This window comes from Salmo trutta, chromosome 23 (assembly GCF_901001165.1).
Source record: "Salmo trutta chromosome 23, fSalTru1.1, whole genome shotgun sequence".
In the NCBI taxonomy this organism is placed as follows: Eukaryota; Metazoa; Chordata; class Actinopteri; order Salmoniformes; family Salmonidae; genus Salmo; species Salmo trutta.
In genome coordinates, this window is record NC_042979.1 from 36,215,015 (window position 1) to 36,240,593 (window position 25,579).

The 25,579-nt window shown below is 43.9% G+C and overlaps 1 protein-coding gene across 4 annotated transcripts in view; it reads right to left on the reverse strand.

Annotated features, from left to right (window-relative positions):
- The window catches only part of ntng2b (netrin g2b), a 105,894-nt gene that overhangs the window by 64,166 nt on the left and 16,149 nt on the right, over positions 1-25,579 (reverse strand). For all 4 annotated transcript variants that reach the window (XM_029710072.1, XM_029710070.1, XM_029710073.1 and 1 more), the window contains one exon: positions 8,178-8,821. In XM_029710072.1, the coding sequence (XP_029565932.1) occupies positions 8,178-8,821 (644 nt within the window). The remainder of the gene's footprint in view (positions 1-8,177; positions 8,822-25,579) is intronic.

The following is a 25,579-nucleotide window of genomic DNA, read 5'->3' on the forward strand; positions in this document are numbered from 1 at the left end:
TCAGTGTAAAGGACCCAGCATTAGTGTGGTTATGTATGTTAGGGTGTGTGAGAGTGTTTGAATGTAAGAGCGATTTAAACAGCATTCTAAACAGACATCAGAGACGTGTTTGAACTATTTTCAGTGTGTGAACCGTGAAGAGAACTAATTTACCCAGCAGCCAACACTCTTCCTTGTGAAACACCTAGGTCATGTTCAGAAGGGATGAAAATCAGTGTTCTTATTGGATATAGTTCAGGCAGTACCTCCCAGTTTCACTCCGTATCAAAACGTTTTCTCGCTGAACACTACCCTCTGTTTAGCATGTATTAGTAACTCAATTGTACCCGAAGGAAATTGTAGAACGGCGCAAAGTTCTGTAGCCACTCTTCAAGGTGAATAGATTAAAAGGGAAACGTGTAGCGCTCATAGTCGATAAACTGTATATTGATAACCAATTGTTCTGAGACACGAAGACTACTCCATGGCTATTCTAAATATTACTATATTTCCATGGAGGAGACAAACAATGGAACACCCAATACTATACATGGTAGGGATTGTAATAAAAAAACTGGAAAACAATCAAATACAACAATTGATAAAGAAATAACTACCCCATTCCAGATAGGAAATGTTGTAAAATAATTAGTATTCGACATCTATTTACAGTATTTATAAATAGATAAGACAGCGTTAGAAGAAAGGATAATTATTTAAATAATACATCTTCAAATATAAGGAACTGGAACACAAAAGTACTGAATCAAAATGGTAGATATAAAACACAGCAAACAGAGGACATAGAAGGCACAGTTCCTCTCTTCCCCTTGTCCCTTCCTCCATCCCCTTCTCCTCTCCTCTCCTCCATCCCCCTTCTCCTCTCCTCACCTCCATCCCCCTTCCTCTCCTCCTCCCTTCCTCCATCCCCCTTCTCCTCTCCTCCCCCTCCCTCTAACCTCCTTCTCCTCTCCTCCTCCCTCCCTCCAGCCCCCTTCTCCTCTCCTCTCCTCCTCCCTCCCTCCCCTTCTCCTCTCCTCTTCCCTCCCTCCATCCCCCTTCTCCTCTCCTCCATCCCCTTTCTCCTCTCCTCACCTCCATCCCCCTTCCTCTCCTCCTCCATCCCCCTTCTCCTCTCCTCCTCCCTTTCTCCATCCCCCTTCTCCTCTCCTCCCCTCCTCCCTAGAAGGCACAGTATGTGGGTATGTGTGGGTGTATTATGACAGAAGGTGGGGCGTGTGCTTTTGTGTTTGGAAAAGTGTGGAGTTAAGTGAAAAAGGGAAATGGTTGCAAATGGAGAGCCCATGTGTGTCTGCGAGAAGAAGTTGTGACAGAAAGAGCTTTCCATTTTGTGCACAAATGGGATATAGAGCTGAAGTCGGAAGTTTACATACACCTTAGCCAAATACATTTAAACTCAGTTTTTCGCAATTCTTGACATTTAATCCTAGTAAACTTTCCCTATCTTAGGTCAGTTAGGATCACCAATTCAATTTAAGAATGTGAAATGTCAGAATAATAGTTGAGAGAATTATTTCTTTCAGCTTTTATTTCTTTCATCACATTCCCAGTGGGTCAGAAGTTTACATACACTCAATTAGTATTTGGTAGCATTGCCTTTAAATTGTTTAACTTCAGATAGCCCAAATGTTTTGGGTAGCCTTCCAAAAGCTTCCCACAATAAGTTGGGTTAATTTTGGCCCATTCCTCCTGACGGAGCTGGTGTAACTGAGTCAGGTTTGTAGGCCTCCTTGCTCGCACATGCCTTTTTTCAGTTCTGCCCACAAATTTTCTATAGGATTGAGGTTAGGGCTTTGTGATGGCCACTCCAATACCTTGACTTTGTTGTCCTTAAACCATTTTGCCACAACTTTGGAAGTATGCTTGGGGTCATTGTCCATTTGGAAGACCCATTTGCGATCAAGCTTTGACTGATGTCTTGAGATGCTGCTTCAATACATCCACATAATTTGTCTTTCTCATGATGCCATCTATTTTGTGAAGTGCACCAGTCCCTCCTGCAGCAAAGCACCTCCACAACATGATGCTCCACCCCTGTTCTTCACGGTTGGGATGGTGTTCTTCGGCTTGCAGGCCTCACCCTTATTCCTCCAAACATAACGATGGTCATTATGGCCAAACAGTTCTATCAGACAAGAAGACATTTCTCCAAAAAGTACGATCATATTCCCCATGTGCAGTTGCAAACTGTAGTCTGGCTTTTTTATGTCGGTTTTGGTGTAGTGGCTTCTTCCTTGCTGAGTGGCCTTTCAGGTTATGTCGATATAGGACTGTTTTACTGTGGATATAGATACTTTCGTACCTGTTTCCTCCAGCATCTTCACAAGGTCCTTTGCTGTTGTTCTGAGATTGATTTGCACTTTTCGCACCAAAGTACGTTCATCTCTAGGAGACAGAACGCGTCTCCTTCCTGAGCGGTATGACGGCTGCGTGATCCCATGGTGTTTATACTTGTGTACTATTGTTTGTACAGATGAATGTGGTACATTCAGGCGTTTGGAAATTGCTCCCAAGGATGAACTAGACTTGTGGAGGTCCACAATTTTTTTCTGTGGTCTTGGCTGATTTCTTTAGATTTTCCCATGATGTCAAGTAAAGAGGCACTGAGTTTGAAGGTAGTCCTTGAAATACATCCACCGTTACACCTCCAATTGACTCAAATTATGTAAATTAGCCTATCAGAAGCTTCTAAAGCCATGACATCATTTTCTGGGATTTTCCAAGCTGTTTACAGGCACAGTCAACTTAGTGTATGTAAACTTCTGACCCACTGGAATTGTGATACAGTGAATTATAAGTGAAATAATATGTCTGTAAACAATTGTTGGAAAAATTACTTGTCTCATGCACAAAGTAGATGTCCTAACCGATGTGCCAAAACTATAGTTTGTTAACAAGACATTTGTGGAGTCGTTGAAAAATGAGTTTTAATGACTCCAACCTAAGTGTATGTAAACTTCCGACTTCAACGGTACATTTTAAAATAAATTATAAATAATGTTTATTTATTTATTGTCCTATCATGATGGAACAGTCCCCAACCCTATACCCTCGACACCCACCTGAGCAACCCGTACACTAAGGAGAAGTCCTTATCTGTTTTATGGACTACTGTAGGTAGCCTATACGCAGCAAAGACAGAAAGATAAATGAGGTCAGAGACCCACTAAAGCTGCACCACCCCCTCAAGAGTCTGAGCCTGCCTGGCAGGGTTGGTCCTACAAAGCCAAAGCCCCCTGATGGGAGAGCATAATATACAAGGAATTTCTCAAAGCTGCTAATGAGAACCTTGACGACCTTGTACCTAGCCGGTGTGGAGCCCCCACCAAGGTAGTGGCAGTGCTGGCAACACTAGGTGCAGTAACCCATGAGGAGGGGATCACACTCAGACAATCAGAGAGGGGGCAAGTTATTGTGGTCTGACTGCACAGAGATGGTTGGAAAAATGGTCACAAAGGGACCAGCGTGTGTGTGTTTCAGGGGAAGAGGGCGATTATGAGCTCCATCAGCTAGGACTTAACATTGGTTAATCAAATCTTCCCATTCTTATTCAATTTTGCATGCCTTTTCAAACAGCTACAAATGTATATGTAACAGTATAGCTTCTGTCCCTCTCCTCGCCCCTACCTGGGCTCGAACCAGGGACCCTCTGCACACATCGACAACAGCCACCCTCGAAGGCATTGTTACCCATCGCTCCACAAAAGCCGCGGCCCTTGCAGAGCAAGGGGAACAACTACTTCAAGGTCTCAGAGCGAGTGACGTCACTGATTGAAACGCTATTAGCGCGCACCCCGCTAACTAGCTAGCCATTTCACATCGGTTACATATATGCATTCGCACATCAAGTCCTTTCTTGAGTTGGGCTCAGGTATGGAACAACTTGAACATCTGAGCTTGTGGTTGTTTGTGGGGGGAGCGTGTGTGTGTGTGTGAGAGTGAGTGAGTGAGTGAGTGAGTGAGTGTGTGTGTGTGTGTGTGTGAGTGAGTGTGTGTGTGTGTGTGTGTGTATCCCACATCTGTTGCTAGGGGGTAATGATGTTAGGGACAATATAGAATGAATCACAATAATTGTTTGTTAAAACAATAATTGCTTGCCAAAAATAAAATTTTTGTAATGGCAATCCTGGTTATAGGTAGGTAACAATCCTTTGCATGAACTGCCTACATTACTACGCATATTCATCGTTAATTGTGGAAATTAAGATAACAAATCAAAATAGATTTTAGATTTTGGATTATTCAAAGTAGCCACCCATTGCCTTGATGACAGCACTGCAAATTCTTGGCATTTTCTCAAACACTTCATGAGGTAGTCACCTGGAATGCATTTCAATTAACAGGTGTACCCTGTTAAAAGTTAATTTGTGGAATTTCTTTCCAGTTGTGTTGTGACAAGGTATGGGTGGTATACAGAAGATAGCCCTATTTGGTAAAAGACCAATATTATGGCAAGAACAGCTCAAATAAGCAAAGAGAAACGACAGTCTATCATTACTTTAAGACATGAAGGTCAGTCAATGCGGAAAATTTCAAGAACTTTGAAAGTTTCTTCAAGTGCAGTCGCATAAACCATCAAGCACTATGATGAAACTCTCTTTTGAGGACCGCCACAGGAAAGGAAGACCCAGAGTTACCTCTGCTGAAGAAGATAAGTTCATTGGAGTTACCAGCCTCAGAAATTGCAGCTCAAATAAATGCTACAAAGTTTAAGTAACAGACACATCTCAACATCAACTGTTCAGAGGAGACTGTGAATCAGGCCTTCATGGTCGAATTGCTGAAAAGAAACCACAACTAAAGGACACCAATAAGAAGAAGAGACTTGCTTGGGCCAAGAAACACAAGCAATGGACATTAGACCGGTGGAAATATGTCCTTTGGTCTGATGAGCCCAAATTTGAGATTTTTGGTTTCAACTGCCGTGTCTTTGTGAGGCGCAGAGTAGGTGATCGGATGATCTCTGCATGTGTGGTTCCCACCGTGAAGCATGGAGGAGGAGGTGTGATAGTGTGGGGGTGCTTTGCTGGTGACACTGTCTGTGATTAATTTAGAATTCAAGGCACACTTAACCAGCATGGCTACCACAGCATTCTGCAGCGATACACCATCCCATCTGGTTTTAGCTTAGTGGGACTATCATTTGTTTTTCAACAGGACAATGACCCAACACAACTCCAGGCTGTGTAAGGGATATTTGACCAAGAAGGAGAGTGATGAAGTGCCTGGCCTCCACAATCACCTGACCTCGACCCAATTGAGATGGTTTGGGATGAGTTGGACTGCAGAGTGAAGGAAAAGCAGCCAACAAGTGCTCAGCATATTATGTGGGATCTCCTTCAAGACAGTTGGAAAAGCATTCCAGGTGAAGCTGGCTGAGAAAATGCCAAGTGTGTGCAAAGCTGTCATCAAGGCAAAGGGTGGCTACTTTGAAGAATCTAAAATCTAAAATGTATTTTGATTTCTTTAACACTTTGTTGGTTACTACATGATTCCATAGGTGTTATTTCATAGTTTTGATATCGTCACTATTATTCTACATTGTAGAAAATAGTACAAATAAATAAAAACCCTTGAATGAGTAGGTGTGTCAAAACATTTGACTGGTACTGTATATTTAAAAAATAGATATACAGTGCATTTAGAAAGTTTTCAGACCATTTTACATTTTTTCCCCCCCACATTTTGTTAAATTACAGCCTTATTTTAAAATGGATGAAATTGCTTTTTTAAGTTGGAATGCCAAGCGTAGCGTCTGGAGGAAACCTGGCACCATCCCTATGGGGAAGCGTTGTGGTGGCAGCATCATGCTGTGGGGATGTCTTTCAGCGGCAGGGACTGGGAGACTAGTAAGGATTGAGGGAAAGATAAACGGAGCAAAGTACAGAGAGATCCTTGAAGAAAATCTACTCCAGATCGCGCAGGACTTCAGACTTGGGCGAAGGTTCAACTTCCAACAGGACAACGACCCTAAGCACACAGCCAAGACAATGCATGAGTGGTTTCGGGACAAGTCTCTGAATGTCCTTGAGTGGCCCAACCAGAGCCCTGACTTGAACCCGATCAAACATCTCTGGAGAGACCGGAAAATAGCTGAGAAGATCTGCAGAGAAGAATGGGAGACACTCCCCAAATATAGGTGTGCCAAGCTTGTACTGTTATACCCAAGAAGACTGGAGGCTGTAATCATTGCCAAAGGTGCTTGAACAGTGAGGGAAAAAAGTATTTGATCCCCTGCTGATTTTGTACGTTTGCCCACTGACAAAGAAATGATCAGTCTATAATTTTAATGGTAGGTTTATTTGAACAGTGAGAGACAGAATAACAACTAAAAAATCCTGAAAAACGCATGTCAAAAATGTCATAAATTGATTTGCATTTTAATGAGGGAAATAAGCATTTGACCCTCTCTCAATCAGAAAGATTTCTGGCTCCGAGGTGTCTTTTATACAGGTAACAAGCTGAGATTAGGAGCACACTCTTAAAGGGAGTGCTCCTAATCTCAGTTTGTTACCTGTATAAAACACACCTGTCCACAGAAGCAATCAATCAATCAGATTCCAAACTCTCCACCATGGCCAAGACCAAAGAGCTCTCCAAGGATGTCAGGGACAAGATTGTAGACCTACACAAGGCTGGAATGGGCTACAAGACCATCGCCAAGCAGCTTGGTGAGAAGGTGACAACTGTTGGTGCGATTATTCGCAAATGGAAGAAACACAAAAGAACTGTCAATCTCCCTCGGCCTGGGGCTCCATGCAAGATCTCACCTCGTGGAGTTGCAATGATCATGAGAACGGTGAGGAATCAGCCCAGAACTACACGGGAGGATCTTGTCAATGATATTAAGGCAGCTGGGACCATAGTCACCAAGAAAACAATTGGTAACACACTACGCCGTGAAGGACTGAAATCCTGCAGCGCCCGCAAGGTCCCCCTGCTCATGAAAGCACATATACATGCCCGTCTGAAGTTTGCCAATGAACATCTGAATGATTCAGAGGACAACTGGGTGAAAGTGTTTAGGTCAGATGAGACCAAAATGGAGCTCTTTGGCATCAACTCAACTCGCCGTGTTTGGAGGAGGAGGAATGCTGCCTATGACCCCAAGAACACCACCCCCACCGTCAAACATGGAGGTGGAAACATTATGCTTTGGGGGTGTTTTTCTGCTAAGGGGACAGGACAACTTCACCGCATCAAAGGGACGATGGACGGGGCCATGTACCGTCAAATCTTGGGTGAGAACCTCCTTCCCTCAGCCAGGGCATTGAAAATGGGTCGTGGATGGGTATTCCAGCATGACAATGACCCAAAACACACGGCCAAGGCATCAAAGGAGTGGCTCAAGAAGAAGCACATTAAGTTCCTGGAGTGGCCTAGCCAGTCCCCAGACCTTAATCCCATAGAAAATCTGCGGAGGGAGCTGAAGGTTCGAGTTGCCAAACGTCAGCCTCGAAACCTTAATGACTTGGAGAAGATCTGCAAAGAGGAGTGGGACAAAATCCCTCCTGAGATGTGTGCAAACCTGGTGGCCAACTACAAGAAACATCTGACCTCTGTGATTGCCAACAAGGGTTTTGCCACCAAGTACTAAGTCATGTTTTGCAGATGGGTCAAATACTTTTTTCCCTCATTAAAATGCAAATCAATTTATAAAATTTTTGACATGTGTTTTTCTGGATTTTCTTGTTATTCTGTCTCTCACTGTTCAAATAAACCTACCATTAAAAGTATAGACTGATCATTTCTTTGTCAGTGGGCAAACGTACGAAATCAGCAGGGGATCAAATACTTTTTTCCCTCACTGTAAAGGGTCTGAAAACCAATGTAAATGTAATTTTTCCGTTTTTTATTTTTAGATTATTTGCAAACATATCTAAAAACATGTTTTCACTTTGATATTAATGGGTTATTGTGTGTAGATTGTGTAGATTTTTAATCCATTTTAGAATAAGGCTGTAACGTAATAAAATGTGGAAAAAGGCAATGGGTCTGAATAGTTTCCGAATGCACTGTATATATTTACAAAAAATATATTCGGGGGATTGGAAGTGATGCAGAAAATTACATTGCTGGAACTTGGAACAATCTATCTGCAATTTCAAAGCTGATCCACCCCCACCCCCCCAAACTGTACAAAAAATAAATAAATACGAAATTGTACCCTCTCTTACCTGGCGGGCACCTCAATGTTTGAGATAGCGTAGAAGTACTTGAGCAGGTTGTCTCTCTGCACGTACGTTCCCCCCAGGGCTGGCCGGAGCAGCCTCAGCCGGAGGTTAGTGAAGGTAAAGAAGTCCCTCAAGCCCTTCATACTCTCCATGCGCGTGTACAAGCTGTCCATGTTGAGTAACCTCGGTCCGGCAAACACCGCAAAACGCTCACGAACCTCGAACTTCACATTCTTATCATTCTTCGACCCCACCCAGCGTGAGAACTGCTCAGTGCAGATGACACGGGTAATATTTGCAGGCAACAGGTCACGGACAAGCTTCGGCGGCATGTTGAAGGCATCTAGACAATCATCGGCGTAGAACTGGTAGGACTGCCAAGTGCGACCATGGTCCATGGACTTGTCCAGCACCATGATCGTGGGGCGGCCGTACTCGAAGGTGATGGCGATGTCATCGGTCAACTCCAGGCTCTTGTTCCAGGCCAGGGATATGTTGGCCAAGAGGGGTTCTGGGTAACGGGACCATGTAACTGTCTGCCAGTAGGTGATGCGGCCTGTGCGCTCGCGGTCCTGCATCAGCTGAGGAGGGTGGGCCAGGTCCGAGTTGGAGGCATCGCACTCATCACTGCACAGGTAAGGGTTCTCCTGGAGAGGGGGAGGAGAGACGGGAGTGGAGGGAGGGAGAAGGGGAAAGAGGAGAGAGGGACAAGATAATCAGTTGCTAGTAAAGGGTTGCACTCACATATCAAGAGTCTTTAGCAGGTAAGTTGGAATATACTGTGACTGAAAAAAAACACACTGCTTCCAAGATATTGGAAAAAACAGATTATATTACAATAGCAGTTTCAATCTATAGTCAGGCAAAATCATCAAAGCTTAGACTGAAACATTGGGTATCTTGAAACTTTATATGCGCATGAATTTATCCTTCTAATCAAGTCAGTGAACTACACCTGCACAGAAAACTAACCAGTCAGTCAAAAGCACACAACCAGCCTATAACAAAAGCAAGTCACAGTTCTGTGGAGGCCGAGTTTATAAATCATTTGATTTATGATGACACTGCGATAATAGAAAAAAACAACAAGCATAAGCAAAACATATTGGACGTAGTTCGTGAAAAGCTATTCTCAGAAGAACCACTACTCAAATCTTAGCCTGAAGATATGTAGTCATACTGGTTATCTTTCCTGCATAGTACATAGCTGTACATAGCCCATCTGTAAATAGCCCACCCAACTACCTACCTCATCCCCATATTGTTTTTATTTACTTTTTGCTCTTTTGCACACCAGTATTTCTACTTGCACATCTTCATCTGCACATCTATCACTTCAGTGTTAATTTGCTAAATTGTAATTACTTCGCTACTATTGCTTATTTATTGCCTTACCTCCTCACGCCATTTGCACACACTGTATATAGATTTTTCTATTGTGTTATTGACTGTACTTTTGTTTATCCTATGTGTTACTCTGTTGTTTTTTGTCACACTGCTTTGCTTTATCTTGGCCAGGTTGCAGTTGTAAATGAGAACTTGTTCTCAACCTGTTTAAATAAAGGTGAAATATTATTTAAAAAAATCTATAGTAGTTCATTGATTGAATAATGTCACTGACTGGCCCAGAGATTCCAAATCAAATTTAATTGGTCACATATGCGCGATTAGCAGATGTTATTGAGGGTGTAGCGAAATGCTTGTGCTTCTAGCTCTAACAAGTAATATCTAACAAATTACACAACGTATACCCCATACACACAAATCTAAGTAGGAATGAATTAAGACTATATAAATATGGACGAGTCATGTCAGAGGGGAACGGACTAAGATACAGTAGAATAGTATAGAATACAATATATAAATATGAGATGAGTAATGCAAGATATGTAAACATTATTAAGTAAATGAGATACCATAGAATAGTTTAGAAAACATTATAACATGAGACGAGTAATGAGTAATGCAAGATATGTAAACATTAAGTGACTAAGATACCGTAGAATAGTACAGAATACAGTATATACACATAAGACGAGTAATGCCAGATATGTAAACCTTATTAAAGTGACTAGTGTTCCATTCCTTAAAGTGCCCATTTCTAGTCTATGCCTACTGGCAGCAGCCTCTAATGTACTAGTGATGGCTGTTTAACCGTCTGATGGCCTTGAGATAGAAGCTGTTTTTCAGTCTCTTGGTCCCAGCTTTGATGCACCTGTACTGACCTCGCGTTCTGGATGATAGCGAGGTGATCAGGCAGTGGCTCGGGTGGTTAATGTCCTTGATGATCTTTTTGGCCTTCCTGTGACATCGGGTGCTGTAGGTGTCCTGGAGGGTGGGTAGTTTGCCCCCGGTAATGCGTTGGGCAGACCACACCACCCTCTGGAGAGCCTTGCGGTTGTGGGCGGAGCAGCTGCCGTACCAGGCGGTGATACAGCCTGACAGGATGCTTTCAATAGTTTGTGAGGGTTTTAGGTGACAAGACACATTTCTTTAGCCTCCTGAGGTTGAAGAGGCTCTGTTGTGCCTTCTTCACCACACTGTCTGTGTGGGTGGTCCATTTCAGTTTGTCCGTGATGTGTATGCCAAGGAACTTGAAGCATTCCACCTTCTTCACTGCGGTCCCATCGATGTAGATAGGGGGGTGCACCCTCTGCTGTTTCCTGAAGTCCACGATCATCTCCTTTGCTTTGTTGACGTTGAGTGAGAGGTTGTTTTCCAGGCACCACACTCCCTGAGCCCTCACCTCCTCCCTGTAGGCTGTCTCGTCATCGTTGGTAATCAAGCCTACTACTGTTGTGTCGTCTGCAAACTTAATGATTGAGTTGGAGGAGTGCTTGGCCACGCAGTCATGGGCGAACAGGGAGTACAGGAGGGGGATGAGCACGCACCCTTGTTGGGCCCCAGTGTTGAGGATCAGGAGACTGGAGGTGATGTTTCCTACCTTCACCACCTGGGGGCAGCTCGTCAGGATGTCCAGGACCCAGTTGCACAGGGCGGGGTTAAGACCCAGGGCCTCGAGCTTAATGATGAGCTTAGAGGGTAATATGGTGTTGAATGCTGAGTTATAGTCAATAAACAGCATTCTTACATAGGTATTCTTCTTGTCCAGATGAGATAGGGCAGTGTGAAGAGTGATGGCGATTGCATCGTCTGTGGATCTATTGGGGCGGTAAGCAAATTGAAGTGGGTCTAGGGTGGCAGGTAAGGTGGAGGTGATATGATTCTTGACTAGTCTCTCAAAGCACTTCTAGATGACAGTGGTGAGTGCTGCGGGGCGATAGTCATTAAGTTCAGTTACCTTTGCCTTCTTGGGAACAGGAACAATGGTGGCCATCTTGAAGCATGTGGGGACAGCAGACTGGGATAGGGAAAGATTGAATATGACTGTAAACACACCAGCCAGCTGGTCTGCACATGCTCTGAGGACGCGGCTAGGGATGCCGTCTGGCCCGGCAGCCTTGCGAGGGTTAACACGTTTAAATGTTTTACCCACGTCGGACACGGAGAAGGAGAGCCTACTGTCCATGGTAGCGGGCCGCGTCGGTGGCACTGTGTTATCCTCACCCAGCTGTGTTGGGTTCAGTAGGGCACACAGTAGAACAAGTTTTTGAAACAGAAATGTATGTTTGTTGTTGTTGGACGATTTATCACACCATTTCAAAATGTTTGTTTCTGCTGAACACGGCCCTAGTGTTCCAGGCCATCAATCCTTGTTAAGAGAGGAAGAATGGAAAAACTAGCAGTACAAGATATCTTGAGGCTACCGAATTGAACAGCCCTGCTATAGAAGATCTAACCGTGTGGGTGGCTATGACTTAATATTGAAACGACTGGGTCTTTCTCCCAACAACAACATTAGATGAGATCCTCCCACTCTCACTGGGGAGACGTGGCACGCTTATTTCCTCTCAGATAACCTCATTAACTACTGCTGATATCACCCTCTTATTAGACGTAACACAACGAGGCACAGACACAACACAGTAAAACAGTGAGAGATGCCTGTGAAACACAACAGCTTGCTACTCCATAATACACAACTAGGGTTGCAAAACCCTAGAAACTTTCCCAAAACTCATTGGAAGATTCCAGGAATCAGCAGGAAATCAGCAGGAAATCCGGAATCCTCCAACCAGGATTTCAAACCGGAATCTGGCCCAAGGTCAAGAAAAGGTACACATTTTTGTCCACCCCTACCTCCTGCCTCCGATGCAGCAACCTACATTGGAGAGGATTTGTGGCCTGCCCTAAGGAAACGACCCCTGACCTCCAAATCCTATTGAAAATGATTACACTCAACTGACACTGTCACACTGTCCCAGATACACAAGGACACGTAGGTTACATAGCGGAACTGCAATAATGCAATATACAGGACAGAGTGTCTGTGTAGAGAATTACGCAAATACAGTGTTTGTGTATTTGTGGTTTTACAAGCACATCTGAAACTGGTGTGGAACTGAGCAGTGATGCACTAAATTATGCACTTGACCTTATTGTCTGACCTCTCTGTTTCTTAGATAATCATTACATTTTAGTCATTTAGCAGACGCTCTTATCCAGAGCAACTTACAGCATACATTTCTATTTATTTTCTCTGTACTGGCCCCCCGTGGGAATCAAACCCACAACCCTGGCATTGCAAACACCATGCTCTACCAACTGAGCTACAGGGAAGGCCAATCAGGGAGGGGGAAGTATTTTGTTGTGTATGGGAGGGTTGCGTGTGAGTGGCTGTGTGTTGGTATTTGTTTAACCCCCCCTCTCCCCTCCCTTTCTCTTTCCTTACCCCCTCTCCTCTCCCCTCCTCTTCTCTTTCTTCTACCCTGCCCCATATAGCTACCTCCTGCCAGCAGTATGTAAACACACACACACACACACACACACACACACACACACACACACTCACACACACACACACACACACACACACACACACACACACACACACACACACACACACACACACAGATCCCAGCCAACTGCTACAGCAGGTGGCCCGCACCGCTAATCCCATCCAGCATTTATCCTCGCTGGGATCCTGTTGCAGCGACGATGAGCACCACGGCGATGGAACTCTGTCGCCGTAAACATGCGGCAGTGATAAGCAGGTTCCTTTTTTGGGCAGGACGCGTCCCAATCGGAGCAGAAGCTTGCTCATTCCCTTAAGCTTAGGGACCTAGATCTGGCTCAGAATACACAATAACCATGGTCTAGAAACAATCTAACCTAAGTACGAGACTCAGTAAGAACACATGTAGTTAATTTTAGCCAGTTTGCTACAGCAGGAAAATAATCCTGCTGCAACAGCAAATGTGAAATATTATGTGAATTATAATTAACGGCCATTTTTGTAGGGGTTGATACAGTTTTTGTTAGGGAAAATCAAGTCTGAAATTTCAAAGTGGGAATTCCAAACTTTGGAAGCATTTTTAACTCAAATACACTACAAGTTTACATTTAATGCTGTGCAAAACAATGATCAGCAACAAAAGAGTGATCAAATTAAGATCTTACATCTGTAAACAGTATTTTATGAGCTGATATGACGCGTCCCAATTGGAACAAAAGCTTGCTTGAGCCCTCATTCCCTACACCTGAGGGATCTAGATTTGGATACTGACACTCAATCATAATGGTCTAAAACACTAAAACCTAGGTGTGATACTCTGAATCTGAGAAATATATATTTTTTGTGTGATTTGGAGAATGTATGGAGCAGATGCAAATATAAATGGGCATATCCATCTTTATGAGAGGAAACACTCCAGTAAGTTACAGAGACATCCGAACACTAAACAACTATGTAACAAACATAATATTCAATTCAAACAACTCACAATATCAATACAATTTGTCTGTTTGTCTAAGAAGCAATAGGACTCAATCAAATTCAAATGACCTACATCAAAATTAACAGAAGGCATGCTTTGTAATCTCTCTCTCTCTCTCTCTCATTCTCCTTGCCAGCAAGGGCAATAAAGTCCAGGACAGCCAAAGAACACAATGTAGTTTCTTTGGAACAATCATCCAATGAAATAACCATCCCATTAAAACAGCCCACAGTGAGACAGAGCCAGGGATATTACTTCCTGGCTCAGTGTGTTTGTTTTGTTGTTTGCTGTGAGTTAAGGTCACCAGAGGACTCTGTCTCCCTTGCCCTGTTGGGGAATGTGATTGTCCCGTACATAAGAAGTGTATGTCTGTTACATTTTAGTAATTTAGCAGACGCTCTTATCAAGAGCGACTTTAGGTAAAGAGTGCACACATTTTCATTCATCCTGGTCCCCAATGGGAATCAAACCCACAACCCTGGCGTTGCAAGTGCCATGCTCTACCAACTGAACCACGTGTGTGTCAGTTATTATGCTGTTGAGTGTGTGAGTGATATTGGGAGTAGTAGTGATAGGATGAGTGATGAATTGTTTGAGCATGTGCGCACGCACGTGTGAGCGTGTGGGTATCAGTGTGTCTATCAGTGTGAGTGGAAGTGTGTGTCTATGTGTCTGCAACATTATGCTAAACCTCTTTGTCACTCAAGATGGTGCAGACAGAGAGGACCGCCTCGCTTCTAGTCCTTATGAAACTTTGCAGTATTTCGTTTTTTTTATGTATTATTTCTTACATTTTTAGCCCAGACAATCTTAAGTGTTATTACATACTATTGGAAGAACTATTGGATATCAGAGCGACATCAACTTACCAGCACTACGACCAGGAATACGACTTTCCCAAAGCGGATCCTTTGTCCGAACCACCCAGGGCATTTGAACTGATTCCAGAGGCTGACCCAAAACAACCCCGCCGGAGAAGAGGAAGACAGAGCGGTCTTCTGGTCAGACTTCGGAGGCGCGCACACCACCCTCCACTTACGAGTATGTTACTCGCTAATGTCCAGTCTCTAGATAACAAAGTCGACGAAATCAGGTGTGGAAGGACCACCAGAGGGCAGGCTGGGCTCACGGATAGTAGCCCAACCAGGCATGTGAGTCAAGGTGACGGTACTAATGACATATTCTCTTTCCCTACAAGAAAGAGGAGGGAACCAGCAGAGAGGAGAGGAAAAAGAAAGAGTAAGAGTGGTTGCTCCACCAAAGGAGAGAACGTATCTTTTGTAAGGCGAGGGGAAGAAGAAGATAAACCATCTCTGGAGAATGGCCACCAAGAGAGGGGAGCTATCCACGAAGAACCATTAAGACGGTGACAAACCCATGATTTTTGTTATAGTTTAAATGTAATCGTCTTGTGTTCCTGTTTCATCTGAAGAAGAAGATGTATGTTGTTCCTTGGGAGAGTCTCATTGGTTGTGTTGGAGTGTTTGTATTGACAGAAATCCCTCAATAGAGAACTGTGTTCAATCAAGAAAACCTACTCCTGACTCGTTTATTCCACCTTTCCGCTTTAGAGTGACACCAAATTCCTTGGTCAGCTCACACAGGGCAAGGGCTGCTTTCCAGAGAGACATCAGGGATTGTAACATACTCTGTTTCACAGAAACATGGCTCTCTCGGGATATGCAGTCGGATTCGGTACAGCCACCTGGATACTTTGTGCGTTGCGCCGACAAAAATAAACATCTCTCCGGGAAGAAGAAGGGTGGTGGTGTATGTTTCATGATCAACGACTCATGGTGTAATTGTAACAACATACAGGAACTCAAGTCCTTTTGTTCACCTGACCTAGAATTCCTCACAGTCAAATGCAGACCGTATTATCTCCCAAGAGAATTCTCGTCAGTTATTGTCACAGCTGTGTATATCCCCCCTCAAGCTGACACCACGACGGCCCTCAAGGAACTTCACTGGACTTTATGCAAACTTGAAACCATATATCCTGAGGCTGCATTTATTGTAGCTGGAGATTTTAACAAAGCAAATTTGAGAACAAGGCTCCCTAAATTCTATCAGCATATCGACTGTAGCTGGAAAAACACTAGATCACTGTTACTCTAACTTCCACGATGCATACAAGGCCCTCTCCCGCCCTCCTATTGGCAAATCTGACCACGAGTCCATTTTGCTCCTCCCTTCCTACAGACAGAAACTCAAACAGGAAGTACCCATACTAAGGACTTTTCAACGCTGTTCTGACCAATCGGAATCCACGCTCAAGATTGTTTTGATCACGCCGACTGGGATATGTTCCTTACCTGTCACCCTAGACCCACTTCAATTTGCTTACCGCCCCAATAGATCCACAGACGATGCAATCACCCTCATACTGCATACTGCCCTATCCATCTGGACAAGAGGAATACCTAGGTAAAAATGCTGTTCATTGACTATAGCTCAGCATTCAACACCGTAGTACCCTCTAAGCTCATCATTAAGCTTGAGGCCCTAAACCCCGCCCTGTGCAATTGAGTCCTGCCCCCAAGTGGTGAAGGTAGGAAACAACATATCCACTCCGCTGATCCTCAACACTGGGGCCCGACAAGGGTGCATACTCAGCCCCCTCACGTACTCACTGTTCACCCACGACTGCGTGGCCATGCACACTTCCAACATAATCATCAAGTTTGCAGACAACACAACAGTAGTGGGCTTGATTACCAACAACGACGAAACAGCCTACAGAGAGGAGGTGAGGGCTATCGGAGTGTGGTGTCAGGAAAACAACCTCTCACTCAACGTCAACAAAACAAAGGAGATGATCGTGGACTTCAGGAAACAGCAGATGGAGCACCCCCCTATCCACATCGACGGGACAGCAGTGGAGAAAGTGGAACGTTTTAAGTTCCTTGGTGTACACATCACGGACAAACTGAAATGGTCCACTCACACAGACAGCGTGGTGAAGAAGGTGCAACAGAGCCTCTTCAACCTCAGGAGGCTGAAGAAATGTGTCTTGTCAACTAAAACCCTCACAAACTTTTACAGGTGCACTACTGAGAGCATCCTGTCAGGCTGTATCACCACCTGGTACGGCAACTGCACTACCCACAACCACAGAGCTCTCCAGAGGGTGGCGCGGTCTGCACAACGCATCACCGGGGGCAAACTACCTGCCCTTGAGGACACCTACACCACCCGATGTCACAGGAAGGCCAAAAAGATCATCAAGGACAACAACCAGCCGAGCCACTGTCTGTTCACCCCGCTACCATCCAGAAGGCGGGGTCAGTACAGGTGCATTAAAGCTGGGACCGAGAGACTGAAAAATAGCTTCTATCTCAAGGCCACCAGACTGGTAAACAGACATCACAAACAGAGAGGCTGCTGCCTACATACAGACTTGAAATCATTGGCCACTTTAATAAATGGATCACTAGTCACTTTAATAATGCCACTTTAATAATGTTTACATATTTTGCCTTACTCATCTCATAAGTATATACTGTATTTTATACAATTTATTGCATCTTGCTTATGCCGCTCTGTCATTGCTCATCCATATATTTTTATTTATATATTGTTATTCCATTCCTTTACTTAGATTTGTGTGTATTAGCTAGTTGTTATGGAATTGTTAGAATTGTTAGATTACTAGATATTGCTGCACTGTCGGATCTAGAAGCACAATCATTTTGCTACACTCGCAATAACATCTGCTAAATGTGTGTATGTGACCAATACAATTTGATTTGAAGTTGATGGTGACGAGGGCCGGGGCATCTGGCTACTGCTACATCACAGGACAGTCTGTGTTCAGATTACCAGCAGCCAGGTCTGCTCTAAACAGGTCTGCTCTAAACAGGTCTGCACTGAACAGGTCTGCACTGAACAGGTCTGCTCTAAACAGGTCTGCTCTAAACAGGTTTGCACTGAACAGGTCTGCACTGAACAGGTCTGCTCTGTACAGGTCTGCTCTGTACAGGTCTGCTCTGTACAGGTCTGCTCTGATGCCTAAGAGATGAAGGGAGAGCAACTCTCAGGGGATGGAACTTACATTATAACAGGACAGGAGGGCAGCCAGGAAATCCTGGCCTGCTCTTCAGCTGTACTACGTCCTGAACTCCCTCAGGACACAACCGATGTATACCATGGCTATAGGAACACTTAACACTAGACTGTGTTCCATATACAGTTGTCATGACGTGGCCCTCTTTGGGTATAGCGTGCCTTTCCCCTCTCTCTCTCGCCTACACCCAGGCTGCTGTTATCTCAGGTCGTAAATTCCTGGAGGAGACTCTCTTCCTCATGGCCAGACATTATATAGAGAGAAAAGGTTTCACAGAGAGAACAAAGGAACTTCTTCCACCTCACAGAACTTGAAAACTGAACAATTTTCATGTTCTGGAGAATGTATAAATGGTCGGTGAAATAGCCAGCTACGAACTGGTCCGCTTTGTACAATTTTGTGAAACTTATGAGAGACAATACAGCCACATTACCATAACCCTGTTTATACAAGAGTCTCAGTTGTGAGGCTTGCATCTAATTGTTGTATAAATTGAATGAGTAAAGATTAAACTATTTGTGCAATTATGTAATGTGATTTTAAACAGTTTAATGAAGGAAACTCCAATTCCCTTTGGAGTTTAACTAAATCATAGGCCCGCCCCATGAGCACAGACATCGATCTGGCGTCATGGGACAGCCCCTTTCTGTTCTTCCGAATATAACCCCCACCTTGGGAATTTATCTCGAGACCATGCTTCTCTCAATTACAAGAGGGCTAAGGTTTGAGTAGAGACCAGCTTACCTCGATAACCACGAGAGGGCTAAGGTTTCAGACGATTGCTGAATTCTTAACCATACCACGTGGTTAAACTCTGAGACTATCGGACCGACAGAATAAGAACAAATCTTTGATACTAATTACTAGTCTGCAGCTAGGAATTCGGTACCATTGAACGCGAAGACCGACAACCGCCCGAAACATCTATTCTATAACAACATTACTGAATGTTACTCTGAACCATTTTAACCACGGCAGAGAGAGAGAGAGGGCAGACAAACTCTCCAACAGAAACAAACTTTCCAACAGAGATCACGACGACACACTGAGCGTAAATATATATATATTGATTGCAATTATTCCCGAATGAGTGAGCATTCATGTGCAAAGGATTAGCATTTCAATTGTTATAATTATCAACTTTGTAGTGTCTTTTATCTCAGTTGACCCCCACTTCCCTTTTGTCCACCAAGCCGCCATACCGGTTTAACCCACTAGGGCACATTCCCCTATCATTTCCTTGTTTGTTTGTGCATTTCTGTGATTATTTAGTTAGTTAATAAATAAATTATTTAAGACAATTGATGTATGGATGATTCATAGTGAAGGCTGGGTTCGTGCAGATAACCAACAATTTACGACGTTTGGAATGAGACTAACGTGAGGTAAAGAATAATTCATTAATTAGAAGACTAATAGATATTAAAATATCTGAAAGTTATATTAGGAAAATTATAACTTTGTAATCTGAATATTTTCCTTGGTGCCCCGACTTCCTAGTTAATTACAGTTACATGATTAAGTTTGTTTAATCACGTAATAATAATTACAGAGAATTTTTGATGAAAATAAGTCTTCAGTTTAATGATGCCAAAGACACGACACAGTACTCAGTCCAATTACTACTAAAAGAACACTCAGGGGGAACCACTGTTAGTCTACACCTGTTGTTTACGAAGCATGTGACAAAGAATAAACAACAACAATTGATTGGATTCTTATAATCTTTGGGGACATCCTGGCATTCTTGTTTACTGTAATCCCATGAGGGAGGAAATCCTAACTAACTAACTATATAAACTATGTTCCAAATATTGTACTCAATCCAAGGATCAGACAGGTGAAGTGCTATCATCGGGAAGCTTAGAGGTGGTTTGAGTTCTTCACCTCAAGCTGTCTGAGCCTTGCAACAGATCCTCCTTAGTCCCACCTTGAACGGCCCAAGACTCTATTGATATTAGGCCAGCAACAAGTCATGTGTACCTAAACAGTATCGCGCACACACGCACTTACTAACACACACACGCACTTACTAACACACACACACACACACACACACACACACACACACACACACACACACACACACACACACACACACTGCCTGTGTAAGCTTGTAACATGCATTACCATGAAAGCATAAAGCCTCCTGAAAATTCTCAGCAACGAAACAGTGATTAAAATTAAGAAATTAAATGATGAAACCATTTTTTTTTTTTTATTATGCCAAGACTATGTTAATACACTGATGATAATTGCCTATGAAGCAGAAGGCCTTTAATGTTGCAGGTATGGGTGTGGTTGGAAGCGTGTCCAACCCACAGGTGCCATCTTGAATTCGACTGCGGGCCCATTGTTTGGAGAGCATTGTTTGCTACTAATTTCAGGCCTTTTTACTCAACATTCCACATGTTTTTTGTGGAAATATACATTGAATATTTTAGAGCCATCATCTTCCATTGGACCTTTACATTTTCTGTTGGAGTATTGACTGTCTACCTGGGATTGTGTTGGTATTCTCTTTTTTGTATTTTTGTAAATGTTTTTTTCATTGGTTTACAAATATTTATTTGGACTTGGGCTTCAATTCAAAGACTTAAAGACTTAAAGACTTATAAAACATTATTTATAAAAAAACAACCAACAATATGTTTTTTGAACAGTATAATTTGTTTAAAACCATGATAGCTGTACTTTTAGTTTATGGTTGACACAGATTGTTCCATTAGCAAAGCACGTGAATGCATCCAACTCATATTCACAACTTTACAACTGGTAATTAACAACTTACCACTTGGTTATGAACGCAGCATAAGGTTTTCAGTTACATGGGGAATTTTGCTCTTTGGACTTTTGGCTCAGGACTATTCATGTGTTGTTTATGATAGAATCATTATTGTGTTGCTTATGTTGAAACCCTATGATGTTCCTATCAATACACCATTATTGCCCTGACCAATTCCCCCAATCTTATATTTCTAACAAGTTTGTGTGGTTTATGCAAGCTAGTGGTTCTATGTTCCCAGAGTCAGATCCATCTTTAGCTGCCATTATTACTCCTTGTAGAAGGTTTTGGTGCAGGCTTTATTCCAGCCCAGTACTAACCCATCTGAATTATCTAACCAAGGTCTTGATGATTAGTTGCTCACTGCAGGTGGTAATCAGGTGTGTTACTACTGGCTGGTTTTACAGGAACAAGATAAATCAGGATTGAGGACCTAACTCTCTCTAGGGGTTGGCGTCAGTGCCAAGGCCTGCAGGGTTTGGGTGTCCCTAAATGGATCTGTCTGCTGGCGCAGGGCAGGAAAGCTTGAGAAGGGGCAGCAAAGGCAGCATGGGCAGAAGTAGCCAGGGAAGGGGCAACGAGGGTAGCCAGGGCTGAGGTAGCCAGAGAAGGGTTAGCCTGGGATGATGCAAAGAGGGCAGCCAGGAAAGAGGCAGCCAGGGGAGAGGCAGTCTGGGAAGGGTTATCTTGGGCAGTGGGAGGCGGCATGGCCTTGGGCCCAGTCTGGTAAAGAAGTGATCTACTGACTGTTCTCTACTCCACAACACCACCAGCTGCCATCTTCCTCTCCTTCCAGCTACTCTCTCTCCCTCCCTTTCTCACTCTCGTTCTAACTCTCTCCCCACCTTTCTCCCTCCCTCCGTTTCTCACTCTCACTCTCTCCCCACCGCTCTCTCTCTCTCTTCCCCACCTCTCTCTCGCTTTCTCATGTCTATTTTTAGAGCTGGCTGATTTCTACCTTCTAAAACAAACAAACTCTGTTGTGGGACAGGAAGGTTTTTTCTTCTTCTTTCACACATGCACACACACACCGTCCCTCATCTGTCACTACACAGGCCCATGCACATACATAGAGGTACTCTGTTGGTTTTGGTTCAAACCAAGCCACATGAAAGACGTACTGTACGCTAACGCAGGCTTTTCATGTGTGTGTGTGTGTGTGACTGTGTGTGTGTGACTGATCCAGCTTGATACAGTACAGGAGCCTCGTCCTCAATAGAAAAAGATGGTAACCATGTTTATAGGAACTACTGTACTACTACTACTACTACTAATTAAAAACAATGTTTTAATTGAGAAGAAGCCATTGGTCCAAAGCTGAAAAATAATGGAAATTCACACGAGTGCCACAATGTCTACAAAACCCATGCTCTACCAAGATTTTCCAGCACACAGCTTTGACCTACTACAGTAGCTATGTTGGTCTATTGTACTTCAAACAATGTGTATGCAGGTTGTTTAGGATTCAAACCTTCTCAAACAGCCTAATTCAAATCAAATTGTATTTGTCACATGCGCCGACTACAACAGTGACATGCTTACTTACAAGCCCTTAACCAACAATGCAGTTTTAAGAAAATACCAACAACAAAAAAATAAAGAGATAAGAATAACAAATAATTCAAGAGCAGCAGTAAATAAATATAGCGGGGCTACATACAAAGAATGCCGGTACTGAGTCAATATGCGGGGGCACCGGTGTCGAGGTCATTGAGGTAATATGTACATGTAGGTAGAGTTATTAACGTGACTATGCATGGATAATATCAGAGAGTAGCAGCAGCGTAGAGGGGGGTCAGCGGCAATGCAAATAGTCTGGGCAGCCATTTGATTAGCTGTTCAGGAGTCTTATGGCTTGGGGATAGAAGCTGTTTGGAAGCCTCTTGGACCTAGACTTGGCGCTCCAGTATCGCTTGCCGTGCGATAGCAGAGAGAACACTATGACTAGACTGGCTGGAGTCTTTGACAATTTTTAGGGCCTTCCTCTGACACCGCCTGGTATAGAGGTCCTGGATGGCAGGAAGCTTGGCCCCGGTGATGTACTGGGCAAGCACGCACTACCCTCTGTAGTGCCTTGCGGTCGGAGGCCGAGCAGTTGCCATACCAGGCAGTGATGCAACCCGTCAGGATGCTCTCGATGGTGCAGCTGTAAAACCTTTGAGGATCTGAGGACCCATGCCAAATCTTTTCAGTCTCCTGAGGGAGAATAGATTTTTTCATGCCATCTTCACAACTGTCTTGTTGTGGTGGGACCATGTTAGTTTGTTGGTGATGTGGACGCCACGGAACTTCAAGCTCTCAACTTGCTCCACTGCAGCCCCATCGATGAGAATGGGCTCTGTCCTCCTTTTCCTGTAGTCCACAATCATCTCCTTTGTCTAGATCCCGATGAGGGAGAGGTTGTTGTCCTTGCACCACACTGTCAGGTCTCTGACCTCCTCCTTATAGGTTGTCTCATCGTTGCCGGTGATCAGGCCTACCACTGTTGTGTCATCGGCAAACTTAATGACGGTGTTGGTGTTGTGCCTGGCCGTGCAGTCATGAGTGAACAGGGAGTACAGGAGGGGACTGAGCACACACCCTTGAGGAGCCCCTGTGTTGAAGATCAGTGTGGCGGATGTGTTGTTACCTACCCTTACCACCTGGGGTGGCCCGTCAGGAAGTCCAGGATCCAGTTGCAGAGGGAGGTGTTTAGTCCCAGGGTCCTTAGCTTAGTGATGAGCTTTGAGGGAACTATAGTGTTGAACGCTGAGCTGTAGTCAATGAATAGCATTCTCACATAGGTGCAATAGAGATTGCATCATCTATGGATCTGTTGGTACGGTATGCAAATTGGAGCGGGTCTCGGGTTTCTGGGATAATGGTGTTTTGAGCCATGGCCAGCCTTTCAAAGCACTTCATGGCTACAGATGCGAGTGCCACGGGTTGGTAGTAATTTAGGCTGGTTACCTTAGTGTTCCTGGGCACAGGGACGATGGTGGTCTGCTTGAAACATGTTGAAACAGTCGTCCTGAACAGCTGATGATCTCATGCGTGTTTCAGTGTTACTTGCCTCGAAGCGAGCATTGAAGTTATTTAGCTTGTCTGGTAGGCTCGCGTCACTCGGCAGCTCTCGGCTGTGCTTCCCTTTGTAGTCTGTAATAGTTTGCAAGCCCTGCCACATCCGACGACCATCGAAGCCAGTGTAGTGCGATTGGATCTTAGTCCTGCATTGATGCTTTGCCTGTTTGATGGTTCGTCGGAGGGCATTGCGAGATTTCTTATAAGCTTCCGTGTTAGAGTCCCACTCCTTGAAAGCGGAAGCTCTACCCTTTAGCTCAGTGCGAATGTTGCCTGTAATCCATGGCTTCTGGTTGGGTATGTACGTACAGTCACTGTGGGGACGACGTCATCGATGCACTTATTGATGAAGCCAGTGACTGATGTGGTGTACTCCTCAATGCCGTCGGAAGAATCCCTGAACATATTCCAGTCTGTGCTAGCAAAACAGTCCTGTAGTTTAGCATCTGCTTCATCTGAACACTTTTTTATAGACTGAGTCACTGGTGCTTCCTGATTTAATTTTGCTTGTAAGCAGGAATCAGGAGGATATAATTGTGGTCAGATTTACCAAATGGAGGGCGAGGGAGAGCTTTGCATGCGTCTCTGTGTGTGGAGTAAAGGTGGACTAGAGTTTTTTTTCCCTCTGGTTGCACATTTAACATGCTGATAGAAATTTGGTAAAACTTATTTAAGTTTCCCTGCATTAAAGTCCCCGGCAACTAGGAGCGCCGCCTCTGGATGAGTTTTTTCCTGTTTGCTTATGGCGGTATACAGCTCATTGATTGCGGTTTTAGTGCCTGCATTGGTCTGTGGTGGTACAAAAAATGTAGATGAAAACTCTAGGTAGACAGTGTGGTCTACAGCTTATCATGAGATACTCTACCTCATATGAGCAAAACCTTGAGACTTCCTTAGATATCGTGCACCAGCTGTTGTTGTTTACAAATATGCATATGCCCCCGCCCTGTGTCTTACCAGAGGCTGCTCTTCTATCCTGTCGATTGAGTTTATAACCTGACAGCTGTATGTTATTAATGTTGTCGTTCAGCCACGACTCGGTGAAACATAAGATATTACAGTTTTTAATATCCCACTGGTAATATATACGGGCTTTCAGTTCATCCCATTTATTTTCTATCGATTGAACGTTAGCTAGCAGTAGCGAGGGCAAAGGCAGATTAGCCGCTCGTCGCCTGATTCTCACAAGGCACCCTGATCTCTTCCACGAAATCAGTTTCCTTCTCCAGCGAATGACGGGGATGAGGGCCTGTTCGGGTGTTTGGAGTATATCCTTCCCATCCGACTCATTAAAGAAAAACTCTTCATCCAATTCGAGGTGAGTAATCGCTGTTCTGATGTCCAGAAGCTCTTTTCGGTCATAAGAGATGGTAGCAGCAACATTATGTACAAAACAAGTCACGAACAACACGAAAAAACAAGCAAAATAGCATGGTTGGTTAAGAGCCAATAAAACGGCAGCCATCCACTCTGGCGCCATTATTCATACTCTAGAGGAGGTGCACCCACAATAATGTATTTGTACCACATACAGGTGTCCACATACTTTTGTTCATGTGTATATACGGATATATATATACTACATGATAAAAAGTATGTGGACACCTGCTCATCAAATATCTCATTCCAAAATCAAGAGCATTAATATGGAGTTGGT